At 47.2% G+C, this 23349-nt stretch overlaps 1 protein-coding gene across 4 annotated transcripts in view; it reads left to right on the forward strand.

Annotated features, from left to right (window-relative positions):
* LOC140843468 (voltage-dependent N-type calcium channel subunit alpha-1B-like) overlaps window positions 1-23349 on the forward strand; it is a 42557-nt gene that overhangs the window by 4658 nt on the left and 14550 nt on the right. Inside the window, exons 2-6 of one of the 4 annotated variants that reach the window (XM_073213273.1) lie at window positions 5783-5900; window positions 6028-6144; window positions 13956-14163; window positions 14440-14678; window positions 15037-18194. In XM_073213273.1, coding sequence (XP_073069374.1) covers window positions 5862-5900; window positions 6028-6144; window positions 13956-14163; window positions 14440-14678; window positions 15037-15567 — 1134 coding nt within the window. In that variant the 5' untranslated portion in view covers window positions 5783-5861 and the 3' untranslated portion in view covers window positions 15568-18194. Of the gene's footprint in view, window positions 1-5782; window positions 5901-6027; window positions 6145-13955; window positions 14164-14439; window positions 14679-15036; window positions 18195-20684; window positions 22093-23349 lie in introns of those variants that run through there. The other 3 variants (XM_073213274.1, XM_073213275.1, XR_012121296.1) reach the window with 3 other exon arrangements.

Raw genomic sequence — 23349 nt, forward strand, 5'->3', positions numbered from 1 at the left:
AATTAGAAATACCATTTGTCCCAGGAATTCCACTCCTAGGAATTTACCCTAAGAATGCAGGATCCCAGTTTCAAAAAGATATATGTACCGCTATGTTTATTGCAGCAGTATTTACAGTAGCCAAGATATAGAAGCAACCTAAGTGTCCATCGGTAGATGAATGGATAAAGAAGATGTGGTACATATACACAATGGAATATTATTCAGCCATAAGAAGAAAACAGATCTTACCATTTGCAACAACATGGATGGAGCTAGAGGGTATTACGCTCAGTGAAATAAGCCAGGCAGAGAAAAACAAGTGCCAAATGATTTCACTCATCTGTGGAGCATAAGAACAAAGTAAAAACTGAAGGAACAAAATAGAAGCAGAATCACAGCATCCAATCATGGGCTAACAGTTGCCAAAGGAAAGGGACTGGAGGGGGTGGGTGGGAAGGGAGGGAGAAGGGAAATAAAGGGCATTACGATCAGCACACATAACATAGGGGGGTGGTCATGGGGAAGGCAGTACAGCACAGAGAAGACAAGTAGTGACTCAGTAGCATCTTACTACGCTGATGGACAGTGATTGTAATGGGGTATGTGGTGGGGACTTGATAATGGGGGGAATCTAGTAACCACAATGTTGCTCATGTGACTGTATATTAATGATATAAAAAAATCTCTGCCATGAGCATGGTTTCTGTTGTCAGAACCCTGTTGATGTGGCAGCTCAGTGGATGTGCGTTGCTTTGCAAAAGGATCCTATGTGACTCCTGACCAATCCCTGTGCCTATGTGCACTTGAAGCTGGGGGGTTCCATCAGCCGCAGTGACCTCCCAGAACACCAATCTTTCCCAACCACCAGCCTGTAGACCCTGTTCCCTGCTGGTCAGGAGACTTGAGTTCTGTTATTCCCCAGTTCTTTGTGGAGAAAAATGACAGATACTGTCCACAAATTTCCAATATAACCCTTGGAGAGTCTACTTCTGGGCATGGACATGTGTTGGAGAGGGCATTGCTGGTGTCTTCCCCCCAAACCTCAAAAGCAGACCTATTGATTTTTATATTGTGTTCCCTTCCACAAATGTTGACTGGCACTTGGCCTTGGGTAGCGTGTAAGCCTTTTTCATCTATTGACTGTAGAGTCTTAATATTGCTTTGGACTTGCTCAAAGTCATGCTTTAGTGGAAGAAGGGACTTTGAGAGGCCGACATGTTCTTCCTTCCAAGCCACACATCCTCTGGTCCTTTCTGAAGCTGCCCCTTCTCCCACTTTTCCAACCTGGCAGTTGCTGCTGCCTCATCTATTACCTGGGCTCTCCTACCTACCTATCCTCAGAAACCTGAAAGGATCGTTTTTCAGATGAAGTTGAAGTACCTCTTAGATTTGTTAAGGTCCTCTTGGTCTCAAGGGTATTCTGGAAGGGGCGGCAGTGTCTCCCAGACCAGCTATGGGCTGCTGCTGCGTTTTGTGTGCTAAAACCAGAATCTTCCTGTAGGGGAGGCTTTGGTTAAGGACATCTGGGCTGCATGTGGTGTGTGAGATCGGAGACATTACTCCACCTCCCTGCTCTGGTTTCCTTATCTGTGAAATGAGGACTGAATGTGTTGAAAGCAGTGAGTTGCAGAATGCCCATGCCAGGGAGCACCTCCGTGTATGCTACTGCTGTAACAGTTGGAAAGGTCTCACCTTTTCTGTCCCAGCAACTTTTTCAGTGGGAGGACAAGGAGGGGCATTTCAAAGGGAGAAGACTGGGAAAAAGTAGGCCGAGGGGGGTCCATGGGGCAAGGGTCTCGGTGACCCATGGGTGAACCTGGGGAGAGGGTTTACATGTAGCATGTGTGAGGGCTGTGGCCAGTTGCAGAGTAGTCAGCGCGCAGCATTTAGGTCTGGACAAAGCAGGAAGATGCCAAGGCTCTGCTACACCCCAGCTGTGAGGATGCAAAGCATCACGTCACCCCTCTGTGTCCCATGCGCAGTGGAAATGGCTGGTCAAAGGGTGCCAGTTTCAGTTCTGTGAGATGAAGTAGCCTCTAGTTGACAATGCTGGAGCCATAGGTAAAATCTGAGAGAACTGATCTTATGTTAAGCGTTCTTACCGCACACAAGATCTTGATGATAACAATGACAAATGCATTGATAGGGTGGAATGAAATTTTGGAGGTGATGTATCTGTGTTTATGGCTTCATTGGTATGAAGCTATCTCCAAACTCAGCAGGTTTCATATATTAACTATGTACAGCTTTTCATATGTCAATCATACCTCCACAAAGTGGTTTTAAAAAAATAAAATGGGAGAGAATATAGCCACTCAAAGCACTGAGCACATTGCCTATCATAGTAAATAAGCACATAAATGTAATAATGGTTCAATCTGTGCTCCTGACGGGGAGCCGGTCCACAGGTACTTGGCTGGCGGTGTCCTGGCCAGCTGCTCCCACTCCCAACTCAGCTCTGCTTCTGGCAAGCCAGATGGAGAGCTCAGACCGGAGACCACCTCCTCCTGACAGGCTGCTTGCCGACACATGACACTTTCCTCTGGCTAATTTCTGTCTCCCCCCTCTTCTGACACCTGGGGCCCTAACCTTTAGCTCCTCCAAGAACCTGGGTTTGCAGATACATGTGGACATGTTGAAGTGTACAGATCTGTGTTGCCTTTGTTCCCTGTCCTTTGGTCAGAGATAAAGGTGGGAAAGCTCTTCTGTGAGATCAATAAGTGCCAGGCATGCTCTGCCATCTGGTGCCTCAGACTTAAAAGAAATGGTGAACTATGTGCCTCATTTTATAAAGAATGGTCTTCAATGACACATCTACATACATAAAATGAAATGGCACTGCAATCTCATTACTGGACTTTTGCTTTGCACAAGACACTTAGGTGTAAAGGAATGTTAACTGGTCATTAAGACTGTAATCTGTAGAGGTGGGGTTTAAGTGAAAAAGGAGCAGTTCTTCTATGATCAAACATCTATTACTGATAAATGTTTCCTAAGAAAACATTTTCTCAGGTATGTTTTTGTTTAAGAATAGGAAAGCGCTACTACGATATTTGAATCAGTGCACTTCTGCATGTGCAAATGCTTTTTAATATATTTTCTGGAGGAGGCAAGAGAAGAAATGAGATTATTTCAGTTGAAACAAGGAACAGGCAGAATACTGAGGCTGTTACACTTTGTCATCATATGGTCTGCGGGGAAGTTGGGGTTCCTCTGGCCAGGATCCTCACTGAACTTAAACCACCTGATGACGTAACTGGCCTGTTGCTAGGCTACCGCTTCCGCACCTGTAGGCAATAAGCTGTCACTGTGCTGTACGGGGAGCTCGGCCCAGCGCTCTGGGCGGAGGCAGAGATGCTTAGCGTTCAACCTACAGCCGGGAGAACAAGCCGGGTAATAAACCCTTTCACCCTAAAGAACGTTTTGCTGTCCATTTCTTTGGACACAGTGAATCCATAGCGAACTTGCCCGGGGCTGAAACCCATTGGCAAGACAGGTCTCATGGAAAGGTTCCCCTTTTCACATTTTACTCTACATCAGTTCTAAAAGGACCCTTTTTGCTTTTTTAATGAAATGACATCTTAAAGTTGAGTGGAATCTTTCTTATGCCCAAACTGACTTATTGGCAGTTATGTCAATAGACAGCAACTGCTGCACATTGGGAACTGGAACTGAGCCAATTCCCTTCATTCCAGAACCACATGGGAATCATTGTTCACATCTGTTCACATGCTACAAAGGGGCTCTGCTTGAGGTGCAAAGGGTTGTGTGTGGAGCCTACTGGTCCACAGGAGTACGTGCATGCCCCAGGTGGGAAGCCAAAAGATGGGCAAACATCAACCCATTGTCTGGTTTCACTAGAAAACCCTGAAGGGCTTATTCAAAGTACAATGAAAAGCCCCTAAAACATGAAGTACGATCCTTGTTGTAAAGCTCACTTTAAGCATGGATGAAAATCTCAGGGTCATTTTTTTTCCCTCACAAAACAAAGGTTTTCATGGACATGCTAGTGAATATAGCTGACTGTGACTTCATGGCAGAAAAGTGTTGTGAGCTGTCACAGTGAGCTTTCTGATGCCTCTCCCAGTTAGTTCCGAGGTTCAAAGTTGTTGCACCTGGATTTCCCAGGAGAGGATGCTCTGGATGGGTTTCCTTCTGTTTATTTCATCATGGTTTCGTGGTGGACCACCAGGCCCTACTTCTAGTTGTGCTGTTTGTGGGCTTCTCTAACATAATGTCATTGATTCAACTTCTGCATAATGCTGGGTCATGGCCTGAACTCGGCCTGGAAACACAGACATCAAGGAAGCACCCATTCCCTCTGACCCTTGTGCTCTTAGCCAAAATAATCCCAAAGCCAGGCATGAGTTGTTCCTTCATTCTAAATAGATATGTGCCAGCCCAGCACTGTGGGACCTGGTGAAAATCTTCCCAGAAGGCACTGTTCACTACTCACTGAAACCCCAAACAGCACACTGAAGAAAGTGAGTAAAAACCACTGTTGGCTGCTGAGAAGGTAACCATTCTCATCCTGAGGGAAGAGAAAGGTTTGAATTCAGGATTACCCAGTTTGATGCCCCATCCTTAAACTAGAGGCCCTTCACCTTCAATATGTTCCTAATCTGACTGCTCTAGAGTGACCCACTACAAACCCCAAGGACAAACTGGGAGGCCTGGTGGGCTCCCTCACACTATCCCCATCCTCTCTCTTGGTGTCCTGGTTTACTTTCTAATGTCCACAACTATGCAACCTTTCAGGGTGCAGATGTGGCCCTGAGTCTGGGGAGGATACCCCAGGGCCTGCTGCTGCATCCATTCCAACAGGGGCTTCACTTCCCCCAGAATGTTCCAGGAGGCATCTTCCAAGGAGGAAAAGGGAGGGAAAGCATCTTGTGTGTGGTCTGGGATTAAGGGGAGTATGTCTTGAGGACCCAGGGAAGGAAGGGCTTAATACAGAGAATGGTGGGTGTTTTAATCACTTTTGGTGTATGGTGTAAGGTGGGACCTGGTGTGGTTCATCCTTGAATGGCTGTCAAGGTTTCCAAGCATCATTCCTGGGAGAGGCCGCCCTTTCCTTATTGTACCTTCTGGGTTCCTTGTTCATGGATTCACTACTCAGGTGTGTGAGGGTTTATTCCTGGGATCTCAATTCTGTTCCATTCATCCACCTAGGCGGTACTGCACTCTTTCAGTACTATAGCTTTTAGAATAGTTTGAAATCAGGGAGTTTGGTATCTTCACTTTCTTCTTATGAATGCCTTGGCTATTGGGGTCAGAGGTTAGGAGCTAAGGGTGAGGGTTAGGGGATAGGGTTAGGTGTTAGAGGTAATCGTGTAACCTAGAGTTAATTGTTTAGGTTATAGTAGGACTAAGGTGACAGTTAAGGTTGGGGTTAGGGATTTGCATCAGGGTCAGGTCCTGGGTCAGGACCAGCTTCAGAGATACACAGGAAAATGGAGAAACCCTGTAAAATGGCACAAGCCATTAACTAAATACCACCACCAGCCAAAAGGCCCAAGGAATGCCTCCGTGGTACACGTGAGTCCCTGTTCAAGGCTGAGGAACCAGCCAGACATCCCCAGACAAGGAAGTGGTGGACCCAGGCTTCCCCTGGATGGGTGGCCAGGGTCGCCTCTCCTATGCCCATTCTGAGCCCTGGCATTGGGTTCACATCTCTTGCTGCACCTCTGATTATGACGCTGTGGACCTAAAGGGTATTGGTTTCCGGTAGCTTCCTGGTAGCCAGGCCCTGGGTGGGCATTCTGTGGCCGCTGAGCTGACAGGGCCATCCTTTCCACAGACAGACCCAAGAGGGCTGCATTGAGGAATCTGTTTCCCAAGTCACCCAGAAGGCCCAGAAGGCGCCCCAGGAAGTGAGGATGCCCCTGGCACATGGCCACTCCACAGAGATCCCAGCGGTACAGCCAGGAAGACCCGTGGGGGCCCCCAGGGCTGGGGGTCCAGGCGAGGGACTGATAGGGGTGTGAGACATGGCTGGGGTGGGCTCGGGGAGCAGGAGTAACTGGGAGGCTGCTGTATCTCCAGGCCGTGGATGTCCAGATGCAGGGCATGGCCCTGAGAGGCCCTGCTGTAGAATCCCAACCTGGGCTGGAGAGCCAGGGCCGAGCAGCATCCATGCCTCGCCTGGTGGCAGAGACTCAGGTGGGTGGTCTGGGAAGGTCAGGGTCGTGGGAGGGCGTAGGTGGTGAGGAGTCCTGGCGTAGGGAGGGTTTGTGTCCCGGGTGGGGGCTTGGCTGGGATGGACTCCCCCTGGCATCGTGGTGGCCAGTATACCGTCAGCCCCTTTGGGTGTCCCTAGAACGTGATGCTGGTCTGTAGAGGTGTGACCAGGGCAGCCGCCCACCTGTGCTGGGCATCCTGTCTGGGCACTATGGCCTCCAGCCTCATGCCCCTGGCCCAGCCTGTCCCTCCCTGAAACACCCCAGCTGCTGCCCTCCTCCAGGGAACACACCCAGCGCCTCACACATTGGTTCACCCTTTGCCCCTTCACGTCCTTGAGGCCTCAGAAGTTCTGGGGATGACCTGCCTTGTTCTCTCTCTGGACACTGGAGGCAGTGTCCCCTCCTGCCCCTGCCTGCTTGTTTTGGGACATTGAACCAAGAGGGAAGGCCCCTTGGGTGGGGAGCTGTGACTTTGCGTACTTCCTGGGCTGATCCTCAGTGAGCGGCCTGCAGACCCGAGGCTGTGACAGGGGTCCCTGCTTTCACTGGCCAGGTAGGTGAGGGGCCAGAGAGGGGCTTGGCCTGTGCCTCAGACCTTCAAGGCCTGCCCAGGACTGTGCCAGCTCCAGTTAGCCCGAGAGTGGCCTAAGCCCTCTGTATGTTTCTTCCAGCCCTGTCCCTGCCTCCTTTTTTTGTGGTTTCTGGTTCTGTAGAGTTAATTTGGACTTCATTCTTGTAACTTTTTCCTCTGTCACTCCCACTGGTAGTGCTTCTGTCCTCTTCCAGTTCCTCACCCTGACTGGCTCAGTGGAGTCAGGGCCCGGCCCCCTCCCTCGAGTGAAGACTCAACTTCTCTGTTCCATGCCTCTTCTCCCTCCTTTTTTTCTTTCTTTCTTTTTTCTTTTGGTATCGTTAATGTACAATTACATGAGAAACATTATGGTTACTAGACTCCCCCTATTATCAAGTCCACTCCCCATACTCCATTACAGTCACTGTCCATCAGCGTAGTAAGATGCTATAGAATCACTACATGTCTTCTCTGTGTTATACTGTGTTCCACACATACACATTATACATTCTAATCATAATGCTCATCTTTCCCCCTTATCCCTCCCTTCCCACCCATCCTCCCCAGTCCCTTTCCCTTTGGTAACTGTTAGTCCATTCTTGGGTTCTGTGATTCTGCTGCTGTTTTGTTCCTTCAGTTTTTGCTTTGTTCTTATACTTCACAGATGAGTGAAATCATTCGATACTCATCTTTCTCCACCTGGCTTATTTCACTGAGCATAATACCCTCTAGCTCCATCCATGTTGTTGCAAATGGTAGGATTTGTTTTCTTCTTATGGCTGAATAATACTCCATTGTGTATATGTACCACCTCTTCTTTATCCATTCATCTACTGATGGACACTTAGGTTGCTTCCATTTCTTGGCTGCTGTAAATAGTGCTGCGATAAACATAGGAGTGCACATGTCTTTTTCAAACTGAGCTGCTGCATTCTTAGGGTAAATTTCTAGGAGTGGAATTCCTGGGTCAAATGGTATTTCTATTTTGAGTTTTTTGAGGAACCTCCATACTGCTTTCCACAATGGTTGAACTGATTGACATTCCCACCAGCAGTGCAGGAGGGTTCCCCTTTCTCCACATCCTCGCCAACATTTGTTGTTGTTTGTCTTTTGGATGGCAGCCATCCTAACTGGTGTGAGGTGATATCTCACTGTGGTTTTAATTTGCATTTCTCTGATGATTAGGGATGTGGAGTATCTTTTCATGCGCCGGTTGCCCATCTGAATTTCTTCTTTGGAGAAGTGTCTGTTCAGCTCCTCTGCCCATTTTTTAATTGGCTTCTTAGCTTTTTGTTTGTTGAGGTACATGAGTTCTTTATATGTTTTTGATATCAACCCCTTATTTGATATGTCATTTATTAATATATTCTCCCATTCTGTAGTGTACCTTTTTCTTCTGTTGATGGTGTACTTTGCTGTACAGAAGCTTTTCAGTTTGACATAGTCCTACTTGTTCATTTTTTATTTTGTTTCCCTTGCCATGGGAGATATGTTCATGAAGAAATTTCTCATATTTATGTCCAAGAGATTTTTGCCTATGTTTTTTTCTAAGAGTTTTATGGTTTCATGACTTACATTCATGTCTTCGATCCATTTTGAATTTACTTTTGTGTATGGTGCTAGGCAATAATCCAGTTTCATTCTCTTACATGTAGCTGTCCAGTTTTGCCAACATTAGCTGTTGAGGAGGCTGTCATTTCCCCACTGTATATCCATGGCTCCTTTATCATATATCAATTGACCATATATGCTTGGGTTTATATCTGGGCTCTCTAGTCTGTTCCATTGGTCTATGGGTCTGTTCTTGTGCCAGTACCAAATTGTCTTGATTACTGTGGCTTTCTAGTAGAGCTTGAAGTCAAGGAGTGTAATTCCCCCCACTTTATTCTTCCTTCTCAGGATTGCTTTGGTTATTTGAGGTCTTTTGTGGTTCCACATGAATTTTAAAACTATTTTGCTGTAGTTCATTGAAGAATGCTATTGGTATTTTGATAGGGATTGCATTTAATCTGTAGATTGCTTTAGGCAGGATGGCCATTTTGACAATTTTAATTCTTCCTATCCATGAGCACGGGATGTGTTTCCATTTACTGGTATCTTCTTTAATTTCTTTCACGAGTGTCTTGTAGTTTTCAGAGTATAAGTCTTTCACTTCCTTGGTTAGGTCTATTCCTAGATATTTTATACTTTTTGATGCAATTGTGAATGGAATTATTTTCCTGATTTCTCTTTCTGCTAGTTCATTGTTAGTATATAGGAATGCTACACATTTCTGTGTATTAATTTTGTATCCTGCAACTTTGCTAAATCCAGTTATTAGTTCTAATAGTTTTTTGGTGGAGTCCTTAGGGTTCTGTATGTATAATACCATGCCATCTGTAAACAGTGACAGTTTAACTTCTTCCTTACCAATCTGGATGCCTTTTATTTCTCTTGTGTTGTCTGCTTGCCGTGGCTAGGCCCTCCATTACCATGTTGAAGAAAATGGGGAGAATGGGCATCCTTGTCTTGTTCCCAATCTTAGAGGAAAAGCTTTCAGCTTTTCGCTGTTAATTATGATGTTGGCTGTGGGTTTGTTGTAATGGCCTTTATTGTGTTGAAGTATGTCTCCTCTATACCCATTTTTTAAGAGTTTTTATCATGAATTATGTTGAATTTCGTCAAATGCTTTTTCAGCATCTACTGAGGCAATCATGTGATTTTTGTCCTTTTTGTTAATGTGGTGTTTGATACTGATTGATTTATGAATATTGTACCATCCTTGCATCCCTGGAATAAATCCCATTTGGTCATGATGGATGATCTTTTTAAATTCAGTTAGCTAATACCTTATTGTGATTTTTGCATCTATGTTCATCAGGGATATTAGTCTATAATTTTCTATTTTTGTGGTGTCTTTGTTTAGTTTTAGTATTAGAGTGATGCTGGACTCATAGAATGAGTTTGGAAGTATTCCCTCCTCCTCTGCCTCTTGGAATACTGTAAGGAGGATGGGTATAAGCTCTTCTTTAAATGTTTGATAAATTCAGCCATGAAGCCATCTGGTCCGGAGGTTTTGTCTTAGGTAGTGTTTTTATTGCCAATTCGATTTCATTGCTGATAATTGGTCTTTTCAGATCTCCTGTTTCTTCCTGGGTTGGTCTTAGAAGGTTGTCCATTTCTTGTGTGTTATCCACTTTATTGACATACACTTTTTTCATAGTATTTTTTAATAATTATTTGTATTTCTGTGGTATCCATTGTGATTATTCCTTCTTCATTTCTGATTCTGTTTATGTGTGTGCACTCTCTTTTTTTCTTAATAATTCTGGTTAGTGGTTTATGTATTTTGTTTTCTCAAAGAACCAGCTCCTGGTTTCAGTGATTATTTCTGTTGTTTTATTTTTCTCTACTTTTATTTATTTCTGCTCTGATCTTTATTATTTCCTGCCTTCTACTGACTTTGTGCATCATTTGTTCTTCTTCTAGTTTCTTTAACTGTTAACTGAGGCTGTTTATTTGGGATTGTTCTTGTTTCTTGAGGTAAGCCTGTATTGCTATGTACCTCCCTCTTAGAACTGCCTTTACCATGTCCCACAAGTTTTGGGCTGCAGAGTTGTTGTTTTCATTTATCTCCATATATTGCTTGATATCTGTTTTTATTTGGTCTTTGATCCATTGATTATTTGTGAGCATGTTGTGTGTTTGTGGGCTTTTTTGTTTTCTTTGCATAATTTATTTCTAGTTTCATACCCCTGTAGTCTGAGATGCTGCTTGATACAATTTCAATCTTTTTAAATTTATTGAGGCTCTGGTATGTGTCCTAGTATGTGATCTATTCCAGAAAATGTTCCCTGTGCACTTGAGAAGAATATGTATCCTGCTGCTTTTGGGAGGAGTGTTCTGTAGATGTCCATTAGGTCCATCTGTTCTAGTGTGTTGTTCAGTGCCTCTGTGTCCTAACTTATTTTCTCTCTGGTGAATCTGTTCTTTGGAGTGAGTGGTGTGTTGAAGTCTCCTAAAGTGAATGCATTGCATTCTAGTTTTCCCTTTAATTCTGTCAGTATTTGTTTCACATATGTAGATGCTCGTATGTTGGGGCATAGATATTTATAATGGTTATATCCTCTTGTTGGACTGACCCCTTTATCATTATGTAATGTCTGTCTTTGTGTCCTGTTACTTTCTTTGTTTTGATGTCTATTTTGTCTGATACAAGTACTGCAACTCCTGCTTTTTTCTCCCTAATGTTTGCATGAAATATATTTTTCCATCTCTTCACTTTCAGTCTGTATATGTCTTTGGGTCTGAAATGAGTCTCTTGTTGGCAGCATATAGACAGGTCCTGTTTTGTTTTGTTTTTTATCCATTCTGCCCTTCTATGTCTTTTTGGTACATTTAGTCCATTTACATTTAGGATGATTATTGATAGATGTGTACTTATTGCCATTGTAGGCTTTAGATATGTGGTCACCAAAGGTTCAAGGGCAGCTTCCTTACTATCTAACAGTCTCACTTAACTCGCTTAACTCGCTTATTACATCTATTTCAAACACAATCTAAAGTTACTTTCCCCTCACCCCTTCTTTTTCTTTTCTCCTCCACTCTTCATGTATTAGGTATCATATTCTGCACTCTTTGTGTGTCCCTTGACTGATTGTGAGTAGTCAATTTAATTCTGCACTTGCTTGGTAATTAACTGGTCTGGTACCTTTATGGTGGGTTTACTTTCTCTGGTGGCAGCTATTTAGCCTTAGGACCACTTCCATCTATAGCAGTCCCTTTAACATATGCTGTAGGGCTGGCTTAGTGGTGGTGAATTCCTTCAACTTTTGTTTATCTGACATTTTTAAATCGCTTCTTCAAATTGAAATGATAATCTTGCCTGGTGGAGTTTTCTTGGTTGGAGGCCCTTTTGTCTCATTGCATCAAAGATATCATGCCACTCCCTTCTGGCCTGTAAAGTTTCTGCTGAAACATTTGCTGATAGCCTGATGGGCTTTCCCTTATACATGATTTTTTTCTCTCTCTGGCTGCTTTCAGAACTTTATCCTTGTCCTTGATCTTTGCATTTTAATTATTATACGTCTTGGTATTGTCTTCCTAGGGTTCCTTTTTGTGCTTCCATGAACTAAGTGTCCATTTCCTTCCCCAGACTGGGAAAGTTTTCAACAATTATTTCCTCAAGGAGACTTTCTATCCCTTTGTCTCTCTCTTCTTCTTCTGGTACCCCTATAATGCTAATATTGTTCTGTTTGGATTGGTCTCACAGCTCTCTTATTATTCTTTTATTCCTAGAAATCCTTTTCTCTCTCTGTTTTTTAGCTTCATTGTTTTCTTTCTCCCTAATTTCCACATCACCTACAACCTCTTCAGCCTGTGTAAGCCTGCTATTAACTCCCTCCATTGTATTTTTCATTTGAGATACTGTGTTCTTCAGCTCTGAGTGACTTTTTTGGAGGTCTTCTGTCTTTTTGTTGAGGTCTTCCCTGAGATCTTGAATATTTTCCTGTAGATCTGTGAATATGTTCATGACTTTTACTTTGAAGTCTTTATCAGGAAGATTGGTGACTTCAGTTTCGCTCAACACTTTTTCTGGTGTTTTGTCTTGTAGTTTTGTTTGGACCAAGTTCCTCTGCCTCTTCATTTTTTTTTAGTGTTTCCTATGCAATGATAACTTTGTGTAGGAGGCGCCCTCTAGTGCTCAGAATCTCAATTTCCTGTGCAGAAGCCCCAGCTGTTGGTGTGCAATGGGCAGGGCACCTTTCTGTCTGGCTTGTAGTGATCTGATTTCAGGTGGTTTATGTGGGCGGTCAGCTGATTGGGGGATCAGGGAGAATACTTGGGGCTGTGCCATTGGAGTAGCTGTGGGCAGAACTACCCTCCTCCGACAGCCTGCAGCAGTGGTGGGGGCCACAGGTGAGATGGGCCAGCGCCTGCAGGGAGGAGGGAGCTCCCAGGACTGGCTCCTGCAGGTACTTCCCTGGCTACCCCAAAACAGGCCTGAGAAGGCTGGAAGGGTCTCCCTCTGCCTACTTGGGAGCAAAGTTTGGTTTCACTGCCAGCTGGCAGACCATGCACCACAGTGGGGGGCTTTGGGGCTGTGTTGCCAGCAAGGATCGAGTGTCTGAAGCTCCTGAGAGTTCCTAGCCTGTTGGGCTGAGGGCGGGTTGGGGAGGTATCATCCACCTGATATTTCTCCTGAGCGGAGAGCTCTGTGCAATCCTCGCCCCTCTGGCACCCCTCTTGCTGCTGGGAAGTCTTTCAAACTGCCCTCTTTGCTTTTGTCTTGGGGGGAGGGTTTGGTAAGGTATTCCTGTTCCCCACAAGAGGCTGAAACCTCAGCCTCCCCAAGTGTTCGTATGTCTTTATTGTCCAGCCCCACGAATCACCAGAGCTCCATATAATGTGGGTTCATTGTGTTCCCGGAGCAGACCGCCAGGGGTTCAGCGGTTCTGGGCTCCCACTCCCTTCCTGCTCCGTTTCTTTCCCTCCCACCTGGGGGCTAGGGTTGGGGGAGGGCTTGGGTCCTGCTGGGTCTCAGCTTGGCCACTTTACCCTTTCTGTGGGGTCCTCTCTTCTTCCACAGATGTAGGCGGTCAGTTCTGCAGTCTTCAGGTCATTTTGAGGTTTTGTTGTATTTGGTGTATTTTTGTGTTATATGTGAATTTGGAGGGAGGTTTCTGCCTTGCCTTTTTACACTGCCGTCTTTTCCCCAGAATCATCTTCTTCTTTCCCTTGGTGCTTGGCACTGAGCAGTGGCTGTGGGCGAGTTCCAGTCAGAGGACCTGTTCCCACATGACCTGATTTCAGCCCCAGGGGAGCAGCCTCATGGTCCTGCTGGATGCACAGATGGGCTGGCAGAGCCATCACACTGCAGCCACTGAGGGACCTCTGGGCCCCCCACCTGGGTTCTTCCATTCAGGCCAACAGCCTCCCTCCTCCTGGCATCCTCCCTGTCTTTTAGGGACATAGATGCAAGTGGGCCACCCGGGCTGCACCAGGTGTGGGAGATGGACACTTACAGAAACAGCACTTTGTGCAGAGTTCTCTTGCAGAAATGGTGGGTCTCTCAGGTGGAGAAGAACTTTCCAGGAAAAGGGGCAGGCCTGATGGCTCCTGGACCCTGGTCCCTCAGTGTAGCTTCCTGAGGACCCTGGACCCCATGGGCCAGGATCTCCTAGGCACTGTACCCCTAGTCCCCACTCTCAGTTGTGCACCTGCCCTGTCCACTCCTGCAGCCACCCCCAGATGCCAGCCCCATGAAGCGCTCCATATCCACGCTGGCTCCCCAGCGCCCCCGTGTGGCTCATCTCTGCAATGCCACCCTGGACCATGCACCAGCCAGCCAAGCTGCTTCCCACCACCACCACCGCTGCCATCGCCGCAGGGACAGGAAGCAGAAGTCCCTGGAGAAGGGGCCCAGCCTGTCCGCAGGCACGGATGGTGGTGCGTGCAAGAGATCCTACATGTGGCTGTGGCCTGGGTCTGGGGTCTGAGAGCCCATGGGGGACCCTCTTTCTTTCTGTATCTCACAACCCCCCACAATCTGCCCTGCATAGGAAGCATTGAGTCCTGGGCCTGGGTACCAGGCAAGACTGCCTCCCCCCCACTGGCTCCGCTCTTCCCCAGGACTCCCTGCTGGCTCTGGAGGGTCTGGGTGTTGGGTGGAAGGCCTGTCTCCCTGCTGGTCTGACTGCCTGATGTCTCCTTTCCTTGGGCCAGCACCCAGCAGCACTGCGGGCCCAGGGCCGCCCCAGGGAGAGGGGCCTGTGGGCTGCCGGAGGGAGCGCACGCAGGAGCGCGGCCGTTCCCAGGAACGGAGGCAGTCTTCCTCCTCCGAGAAGCAGCGCTTCTACTCATGTGACCGCTTTGGGGGCCGCGAGCCCCCACAGCCCAAGCCCTCTCTCAGCAGCCACCCTACGTCGCCAACGGCTGGTCAGGAGCCAGGACCCCTGAGACAGGTGAGACTGGGTGGCCGAGGCAGCCCCTCCTCACGGCCCTCCCGCACCTTTGCAACCCGACGCTCATGTCCTTGCTCCCAGCCAGGTCTGCACTCTCCCTCCCTGGACCATGCCATCTCTCCTCTTCCCGGGCTCTTCCCATCACCTGCCATCCCCTGGTTGCCGTCCTGGCCCTAACTTATGCCATCTGCCTTCACGCTCCCCACATTCTGCCTGTTCCCCTCCTGGGCTGCCCTGGGTCCAGCCCACCTGCCCTCTTCTGTGCCCTTCAACCCCCACCTCAGGGACTCTCACCTCTACTGTGCTCTGTTTGATCTGGTCCTTTGATTTTGATTTTCTCTGTTCCATTTTCTTTTAGGGTAGTGGTTCAGTGAATGGGAGCCCCTTGCTGTCAACATCTGGTGCTAGCACCCCTGGCCGTGGTGGGCGGAGGCAGCTCCCCCAGACCCCGCTGACCCCCCGTCCCAGCATCACCTACAAGACGGCCAACTCCTCCCCTGTCCACTTTGCTGGGGCTCAGACAAGCCTCCCTGCCTTCTCCCCTGGTCGGCTTAGCCGTGGCCTTTCTGAACACAACGCCCTGCTCCAGAGAGACACCCTTAGCCAGCCTCTGGCCCCTAGCTCTCGAATAGGCTCTGATCCTTACCTGGGACAGCGTCTGGACAGCGAGGCCACTGCCCACACCCAGCCTGAGGACACACTCACCTTCGAGGAGGCTGTGGCGACCAACTCAGGCCGCTCCTCCCGGACTTCCTACGTGTCCTCCCTGACCTCCCAGTCCCATCCCCTCCGCCGTGTGCCCAATGGCTACCACTGTACTCTGGGGCTCAGCTCTGGCGGCCGGGTACGACACAGCTACCACCACCCAGACCAAGACCACTGGTGCTAGCTGCACCATGGCCGCCACCGCCACATGCCTGCTCAGCGGGCACAGTCCAGTTGATGAGTTTTATCATCCACACTGGGCTCCCAGGGACGCTCGGGGGGCCTTGCCTCCTGGGCCAACTGGGTGGAGGCCCCGCTGCTCCTCTCTCTTCTCTCACACTGGATGGATCACTGATGACCTTTCCAGAGGGATGAGGCTCTCTCCATCCCCTAGTGTGCTGCCTTCCTGGGTCTCATACTGTAGACCCGACACAGGAGGTGGTGGCGTGTGATGAGCTGGATTCAGGGAGTCTGAATCCTGTGAGATGGACCCCAGCATCTGGCGTATGTGCTTGGAATCCTTATTAGGAGGTCTGAATCTTGTGGGGGGGCATCCTTTATCCAAAGGTGTGGTACAGAGAAGCAGACCATGTCTAAAAGTGTGGTGAGACCTCAGGATGGAGTCGATGGCAGACAGCACCTTGGGAGCCCGGCCGTGGCTCTGTGCAGGTCTTGTCAGCATCCACAAACACACACATGTCTGGCATCACTCTTCATAATTTGATCAGCAAGTGGACACTAGAAATACACTCAAATGCTCTCTGTCCTCTCCCAGACAACTGTCAACTGTGCAAGAACTAAATCCAAAAATGTTTTTGCCATTCATTTTGTGTTTTAATCCCAATGCCCTTCACTCTTGTCAATTCTATGTATTTGATCCAGAAAAAACAGAGAAGCAGAAAAATGGGGAAAGAAATGTTCACATAACTTAAAAAAAGTCAAACAAACCCTTAGGAAGATCTCAACTTATCACGACGCATGTGTGTGTGACTTGTACAAGGAGATGTGCTCCCATCCAGTCCAAGCAGCCCCCCAGACGACCCCTCGCCCCTGCCACTCTCTGCCAAGTGCCTGACTCCGAGCCCTCTCGTGCTGGGCTCCTGGTGGCCGTGACGTGGGGCCTGTGTGAACTGTGGGCCGGTTTTGTGGAAACCAATTCAAACAGCAGCCAGGTAAAAGGCTGATGCTGATGGAGAACACTGAAATAAATGACATCCAAGAGGGTGGGTGCAGTTGGAAACGGGGTGACCATTTCCCCCTTTCCTCCAGTCACGGAAGGGTTTCCTGAGAAGCCACAGAGCAGTGTAGGACGTGTGCTTGCTGGGGGCACTCAATCTGTTCTCCATCTGATTCTCAGGGACGGGCCGTGATCTGTGTTGTCAGGAAGTTTCACATAAGGCCGGAGAAGAGCGAGAGATTAGATGGGTGGGGGTGGTTGGGGACAGGGCGCATGGGGCAGGAGGGAGGGCCATGTCTGAGCAGGTGTGGGCAGTTGGGACTCCCAACTGAAATGAGGCTGAAATTCGAGCGAAACAGCCAATGAAGGAGAAACTCAGCCACTGTGGCTCAGGGAGGGGCATCTGAAGCCCAGCAGTGTTTCTGGCACGAGATGCGGGAAAGCCGGCCGCGGACATGCAGCCTCATGGCCACTCCCACAGGGAAAAGACTGGTTAGGACTCTGGGCATAAAATGGGGGGAGACTGTTCACTTGGGGCACACAGGAAGTGTTTACACGTGTCAATCTGCTGTGTCCTCCATGTCTTGAGATGTCAGCTGGCTTCTTTGATGGATCATCTGAGTGCTCCCATTGGCCTTCAGCCTGTGATTCTCCTTAAAGAAACAGTGTGTGGTGTGAGTGTGCGTGTCTGTGTGTGGAGTGCATCCAGTGAGTGGATGCCAAAAACCCACAGGGCTATGCAACAAAAAAACACGTTTAATAGAAACAAAACACACAAGGCCGCCACCTGTTCTAGAGTTTCAGCATGATTGTGACCAAACCATTTTATAGACTTTCTTTACTCAAAGGCACAACACTCTGAGACTTTAAGATAACAGAGTATTTCACTCCAGTAGGTCAGTGCATGTGATTGCTGCACTCCTGTTGCAAAACAGAAGGATGTGTATTTTGATACTGATGTTTGTCTCTGCTCCCCATCCTATGTTATTTTGAATGTATCCTTTCTGTGCAGAACTACAGCTGACTCCCAGGTCAGTTTGGGTGGGAAATCCACTTTTCTAGACTCAGAGCCTCACTGGTTTGTCTGGACTCTTCTAGACACTGGGATCGGTGAAGATGACAGAGAGTGGGGGAGGAGACACCATGTCTTGTTTTCCTGACTCTGGGTTTTGTTTCTGTATTGTCTCTTAGCTATCACGTTTCCCCTGAAATCTCATAGTGAGTTGCAAAATTTTAAATGCATCAACAAGTTGTCTGCATCTGGAACTAGTCAAACAGTGGCTGTAGTTTGAGCAAGTTATGTGTGCATGTAAAATATATACATATATACATATATACAAGTATGTGCATGAAAATGTATATCTTCGTACTTTTTGATAATTTGTTAATTTTTAATTATATTTGATATAAATCAAAAGTTTGTTGCAAAACTTTATATTTAACAACAGTGTTAAAAAAAAAAGGAAGAAGTCCCAACCCTGCAACACAGCTGGGACTTGCTTCAAAAAAAATTCTGTGATTGACTAGTGCTGCCTGAGTAACATTTATCAGCCAAACTTTGGATTCTGCTATTGTTTCTACAATGACATTTTGTATGAGGCAGTCCTTGGATTAAAATAAAACTTAGGATGGGGTTTTTTTTTGATTTTTTGCTGCTGCCGGGTGGTATATTGGAGGGGTGCTGGATTCCGAGGCGGGTGGGCACCGGGGGGCGAGGCCATGTGCGCCGGCTGGCACGTGGGTGCACAGCGGGGAGTCCTGGGGAGGAAACGGACTTACGTGACTTGTTCTTGGCCTTCCGGTGACATGAGCATGAATCGGGGTGGGGGTCAGCATGGACATGTGGCAGGAGGAGTCAGGGTGAGGCTTCCCAAGAGCTGTGGTCGTGCTTGAATTAGGGATTGAATACAGTTGGGGGGGGGGGCGTCAAGGCTGGGATCCAGCAGGTCTTGGCTGAAGTTCTGCATGGCTGTAAGTGTTCGTATGGGTCAGTGCTTAGGAGTCAGGTAAGTGTGAGACAGGATGGGTTAGAGTGAGGCTTTGAGCTGAGGTTGGGGGTAGGGTTAGGGTTAGGAATTAGAGGGTAGGGTCGGGTTTAAGCAAAAGGTTTGTCTAATAAGCAATGACAGTGTAAGGTTATGTGGGTATCAGAGTTAGGGTTTTATTCACTTTATACACTGGGAGCTCATTTAGAAAAGATGATTGAATAGGCTGAGGGTTCAGATAAAAATGTAATTTATGGTTCTGGTTACACTAGAAAAAGGGATTGGAATTGGGTATAAATTCTTTAGTACCTTCTGATATGGAGTTATAGTTGGGATTGAATGGATTAGTGTTAGGACGGTACAGGCTCAGGGTCAGGGTTTGGGTGAAGGTTAGGTATCCACTACAAGCATTTCCAGAGAGCAGACCCCATGTTTCACCCACTTAGAAGATGGGCTTATGATCCCAGTCTAGATAACCCCACGTTCCATCCTCTGGGTGCTCTGATGGGTCCAGGGATGAAAATGTGAACAAGCCAGGCCAAAGGCATATAAATCCCAGGGAAGGAGAAACCCTCCCTGTAGAATGGAAGATGAGTGGGTGTCAGCCTGGAGCTCCTGGAGGCCCAGGATGCAGTGATAGAGGCTGTGCTTGTGAAAGGGGCCGCCCCGAAGGCACTTAGCAGGGTGAGGGTGGAGAGGGGCCGTCGCACCTCAAGAGTGTGACTGCTGGGACCTGCCAGGCCCAAGCCTGATCTTAAACTCGCCTCTTGTGAGTATTAATTAATTTCTACAGTTTATAAAAGATAATTAGTTCATTTTACTTCTCTAGTGTTTCCATGCCCTTGGAATTAAAAAAGTCCCGGCAGACCCACCAGAATTAGCAATTCCCAAGACTCCCTCCACATGGTGTCCCCACTGGGCAGGGCATGGCCTGAGGAGATGAGAGTCCTGGGTGGGGCCAGGTCTTAGGGTGCCTGCTGCTTAGCTCTGTCCCTGTTCCTTCCCTGTCCCGGGAGAGGGAAGTCCAAGCAGGGCGAGAGGTCCCTGGATGGCCAATTGGTCTACTTGCATTTTCCATATTTTAGGGCCCATTTTGTTGATACGAATTTTTACTGGAAATAATGCATTTTTTCTAGGTTTACAGTTTGGTGCAGTAGGTTTCTCACTTTTTTTTTTTTATTAAGGTATCATTGATATACACCATATGAAGGTTTCACAAGAAAAACAATGTGGTTATTACATTCACCCATATTATCAGGTCCCCCCCATATCCCATTGCAGTCACAGTCCATCAGTGTAGTAAGATGCCACAGAGGCCCTATTTGTCTTCTCTGAGCTACACTGTCTTCCCTGTGACCCCACACACCATGTGCACCAATCACGATACCCCTCAATCCCCTTCTCCCTCCCTCCCCACCCACCCTCCCCCACCCCTCCCCTTTGGCAACCACTAGTCCCTCCTTGGGTTCTGTGAGTCTGCTGTTATTTTGTTCCTTCAGTTTTGCTTCATTGTTATACTCCACAAATGAGGGAAATCATTTGGTATTTGTCTTTCTCTGCCTGAGCTATTTCATTGAAGGTAATACCCTCTGACTCTATCCATGTTGTTGCAAATGGTAGGATTTGTTTCTTTCTTATGGCTGAATAGTATTCCATTGTGTATATGTACCACCACTTCTTTATCCATTCATCTACTGATGGACACTTAGGTTGCTTCCATATCTTGGCTATTGTAAATAGTGCTGCGATAAACATAGGGGTGCATCTGTCTTTTTGAATCTGAGAAGTTGTTTTCTTTGGGTAAATTCCTAGGAGTGGAGTTCCCAGGTCAAATGAAATTTCTATTTTCAGTTTTTTGAGGAACCTCCATACTGCTTTGCACAATGGTTGAACTAGTTTACATTCCCACCAGCAGTGTAGGAGGGTTCCCCTTTCTCCGCATCCTTGCCAGCATTTATTGTTCCTAGTCTTTTCCATGTCGGCCATCCTAACTGGTATGAGGTGATATCTCATTGTGGTTTTAATTTGCATTTCCCTGATAATTAGCAATGTGGAGCATCTTTTCATGTGCCTGTTGGCAATGTGAATTTCTTCTTTGGGGGTTTCTCTTATTTGATGTTTATTTTCTCCTCTTTCCAGTTTTTTACAGAACTGTCGCAGTGAATCAATAAATACTGATGTTATGAATGAAGTCTACATCTTACTCGCACCCCAGTCGCTCTGCCCCTCGACGCCCCAGGAGTCCGTGCAGGCACCACGTGACATTTGGTCCTCCCGTCTCTTTAGGCACTTCTTGGCTTGGACAGTTTTTCAGACTTTCCTCCTTTCGATGATTTTGACAGTGTTGAAGAGGGTTTTTCAGATACTCCGTAGGATGTCCCTCTTTGGGATTCACTTGGCACTTTTCTCAGGATTAGACAGGTTGTGAGTCTTGAGGAAGCAGGTCTCAGAGGCAAAGTGCTTTCTCATCATTTTATCTCAAAGGAATATGCTTTTGAGGCGACTTACTGTGTACAGGTTAACTTTGGTCACTGGCTGAGGTCGTGGGAAGTTACTTTTCCCCATGCCCTTTCTGTCATCTTCATGAGGACGAAGACTGTGTGGAGCCCATACTTCAGGAGACAGGAGTCAGCTTTACCTCTGTGAGGGCTGCTGAATGTCTACATTGAGTCTTTGGAATTGGCGCGCATAGGAGAGGGCTATTAAATCTCATTTATTTGGGAAAAACATATAATCATTGTTTGTCCCCAGGACGGGTGCCTGGGGACAGCCCGGCACCAAGATGCCTGGTCGCTCAGGCCGTGCCCGCTCTGGCTGTGGCGAGCTCTTTCCACTGGCTCCTGTTTCCTCTGATGTATTCAGGCTTGGTGGGGCTTTACTTTTCGGTACTTCCTTAGTTTGAAACACTTCAGTATTATCCTGGGTCCTGTATTTACTGTCTCAGTCCCAGTCTCAGCCATTTCGTCAAAGAGCCCTGGCTCCTTTTACTAGAGAACAGTATCAAAACCCTGTGTGAGAGCTGAGTGTGCTCAGCGGGCAACAAGAGGAAATACGTGTGTGCTCCAAGTTCTGCTGTCGACCTGCAAGTGAGAGGCAAGGGAGAGTTTATTTGGGATTTGGCAGCACAGATTCAGTCAGATACCACAGTGTTCCCATCTGTAGGTTGAAAAAGGTGTTTTATGAGGTAAAAGAAGTGTGTGTTTTTTTGTGGGGGAGGGTGGGCAACTATATGAGTTAAGTAGAGAAAAAAGGTTTTGTATGAGTGGTTTAAGAAGCTAAACTAATCTGGGTTATACACTGACTACTGACTCCATCTTTGGAAAGTTCACACTCATCAACCGATTACAACAATTGCCCAGATAAAAACATTTTGCCCAGTCCCAAGGTTCTGATTCAGTTCAGACCGAGGCGAACGAGGCGGCTTCTCTCCATGGCCACTCCAGCTGCACTGTGTCTCGGATCCAGCCATGTCCACGTCTCACCATGTCCACACACCTAATCATAAGGATCTCTGTGTGGAACCGTCTGAATCCACATTCAGCTGCAGGTGAGTCTGTCCTGATGTCTCTGACCCGACCCACTGTCACGTGGATACCGTGACCTTCTGCTCTTGCTTTTCTGCAGCTCCCCCTCCAACAGGGAGAGACCTGGTCCCCACCCTTTGTCACTGATTCAGTCTGCCGCTTCGCTCCAGGTCGCAGGTGTAGTGGTTTTGTCAGCAGACCTCTGCCAGGTTCTTGGGATCCTATGTCACGACACAAGGTTCCCAGCAGAGTACCACGTGGGCAGAGTGCTTCACTGGAAGGAAAGGCTTGTGTGCGAGCGAGTCAGCCAGAGGGAGCGCTGGCTCTTCAAGGGACTATGGTGTCAGATGTACATGGATTCTGGGAGAGACTTAGGGGCTTGGGAGTAATGGTATTGATAAATCATCCTGTGATGTCATCTCCAGATTTCGGGTCCTAGTGGCACCACCTCATGGTCGGCAGGTGTTGGTTCAGGACGTGGTCAGGGACCCTCTTCTTTGATGTTTATATAAGATAAGGGGACACAAAGGAATTTTGTAATTTCTTGTTCCTCTCTTCTCCAAGATAATAATTCTTTGTACCGAAACAGGGACCGGGATGGGTCATCTATTGTGGGAATATTTGTTCTGGCTCAAGATGTGGTCAATTGACTGTTGACCAGGTGATTGGTTAACTGGCTGGCCACAAATTCTTTGTTTTTTAAAGACATTCTGAGAACTTTACCCCTTTAACTTTTAAGACTCAGGATGGGGGTTGAGCTTAAAATAAAGTTCCTCTTGCTCTTCCTTATACTGTTTCAGTTTCAGGATTGTTATCTATGACCCCCCCCCCCGCCCCCAAGGGAAATAGCTTTATAAAGTAGAGCACATTGTTGATGTACAGTAAGTTCTGCCTTTAGCGGACAGCTTCCATTCATTTCCAAGGCTACTTAGGTCAGCACCTTGCACTCCACCACAGTGAGCTTTTTTTCATACATTTCTAATACAGTTAGATTCTTTGTCATGTTTTGCATTCCATCCTGTGACACTCCCACATCCTAAATAACTTAATTTGAATAGAGTATGATTTAATCGTCATGAAAATCTGTGGGTTTAGACACCTGTATAGTGGCAGGTATCCAGCACTAAAGTAATTCTTCAAGCCCCCCACCATGATTCATTTACTATCTCTGTCATTTTGCATTTCCCACAATGTTATATAAGTAGGACTCTTCAGTATGTAGTCTCCTCAGATTAGATTCTTTCACTTAGCAATACAGGCAGGATTTATCCATTCATCTC

Source organism: Manis javanica, chromosome 9 (genome assembly GCF_040802235.1).
Source record: "Manis javanica isolate MJ-LG chromosome 9, MJ_LKY, whole genome shotgun sequence".
Taxonomy (NCBI): Eukaryota; Metazoa; Chordata; class Mammalia; order Pholidota; family Manidae; genus Manis; species Manis javanica.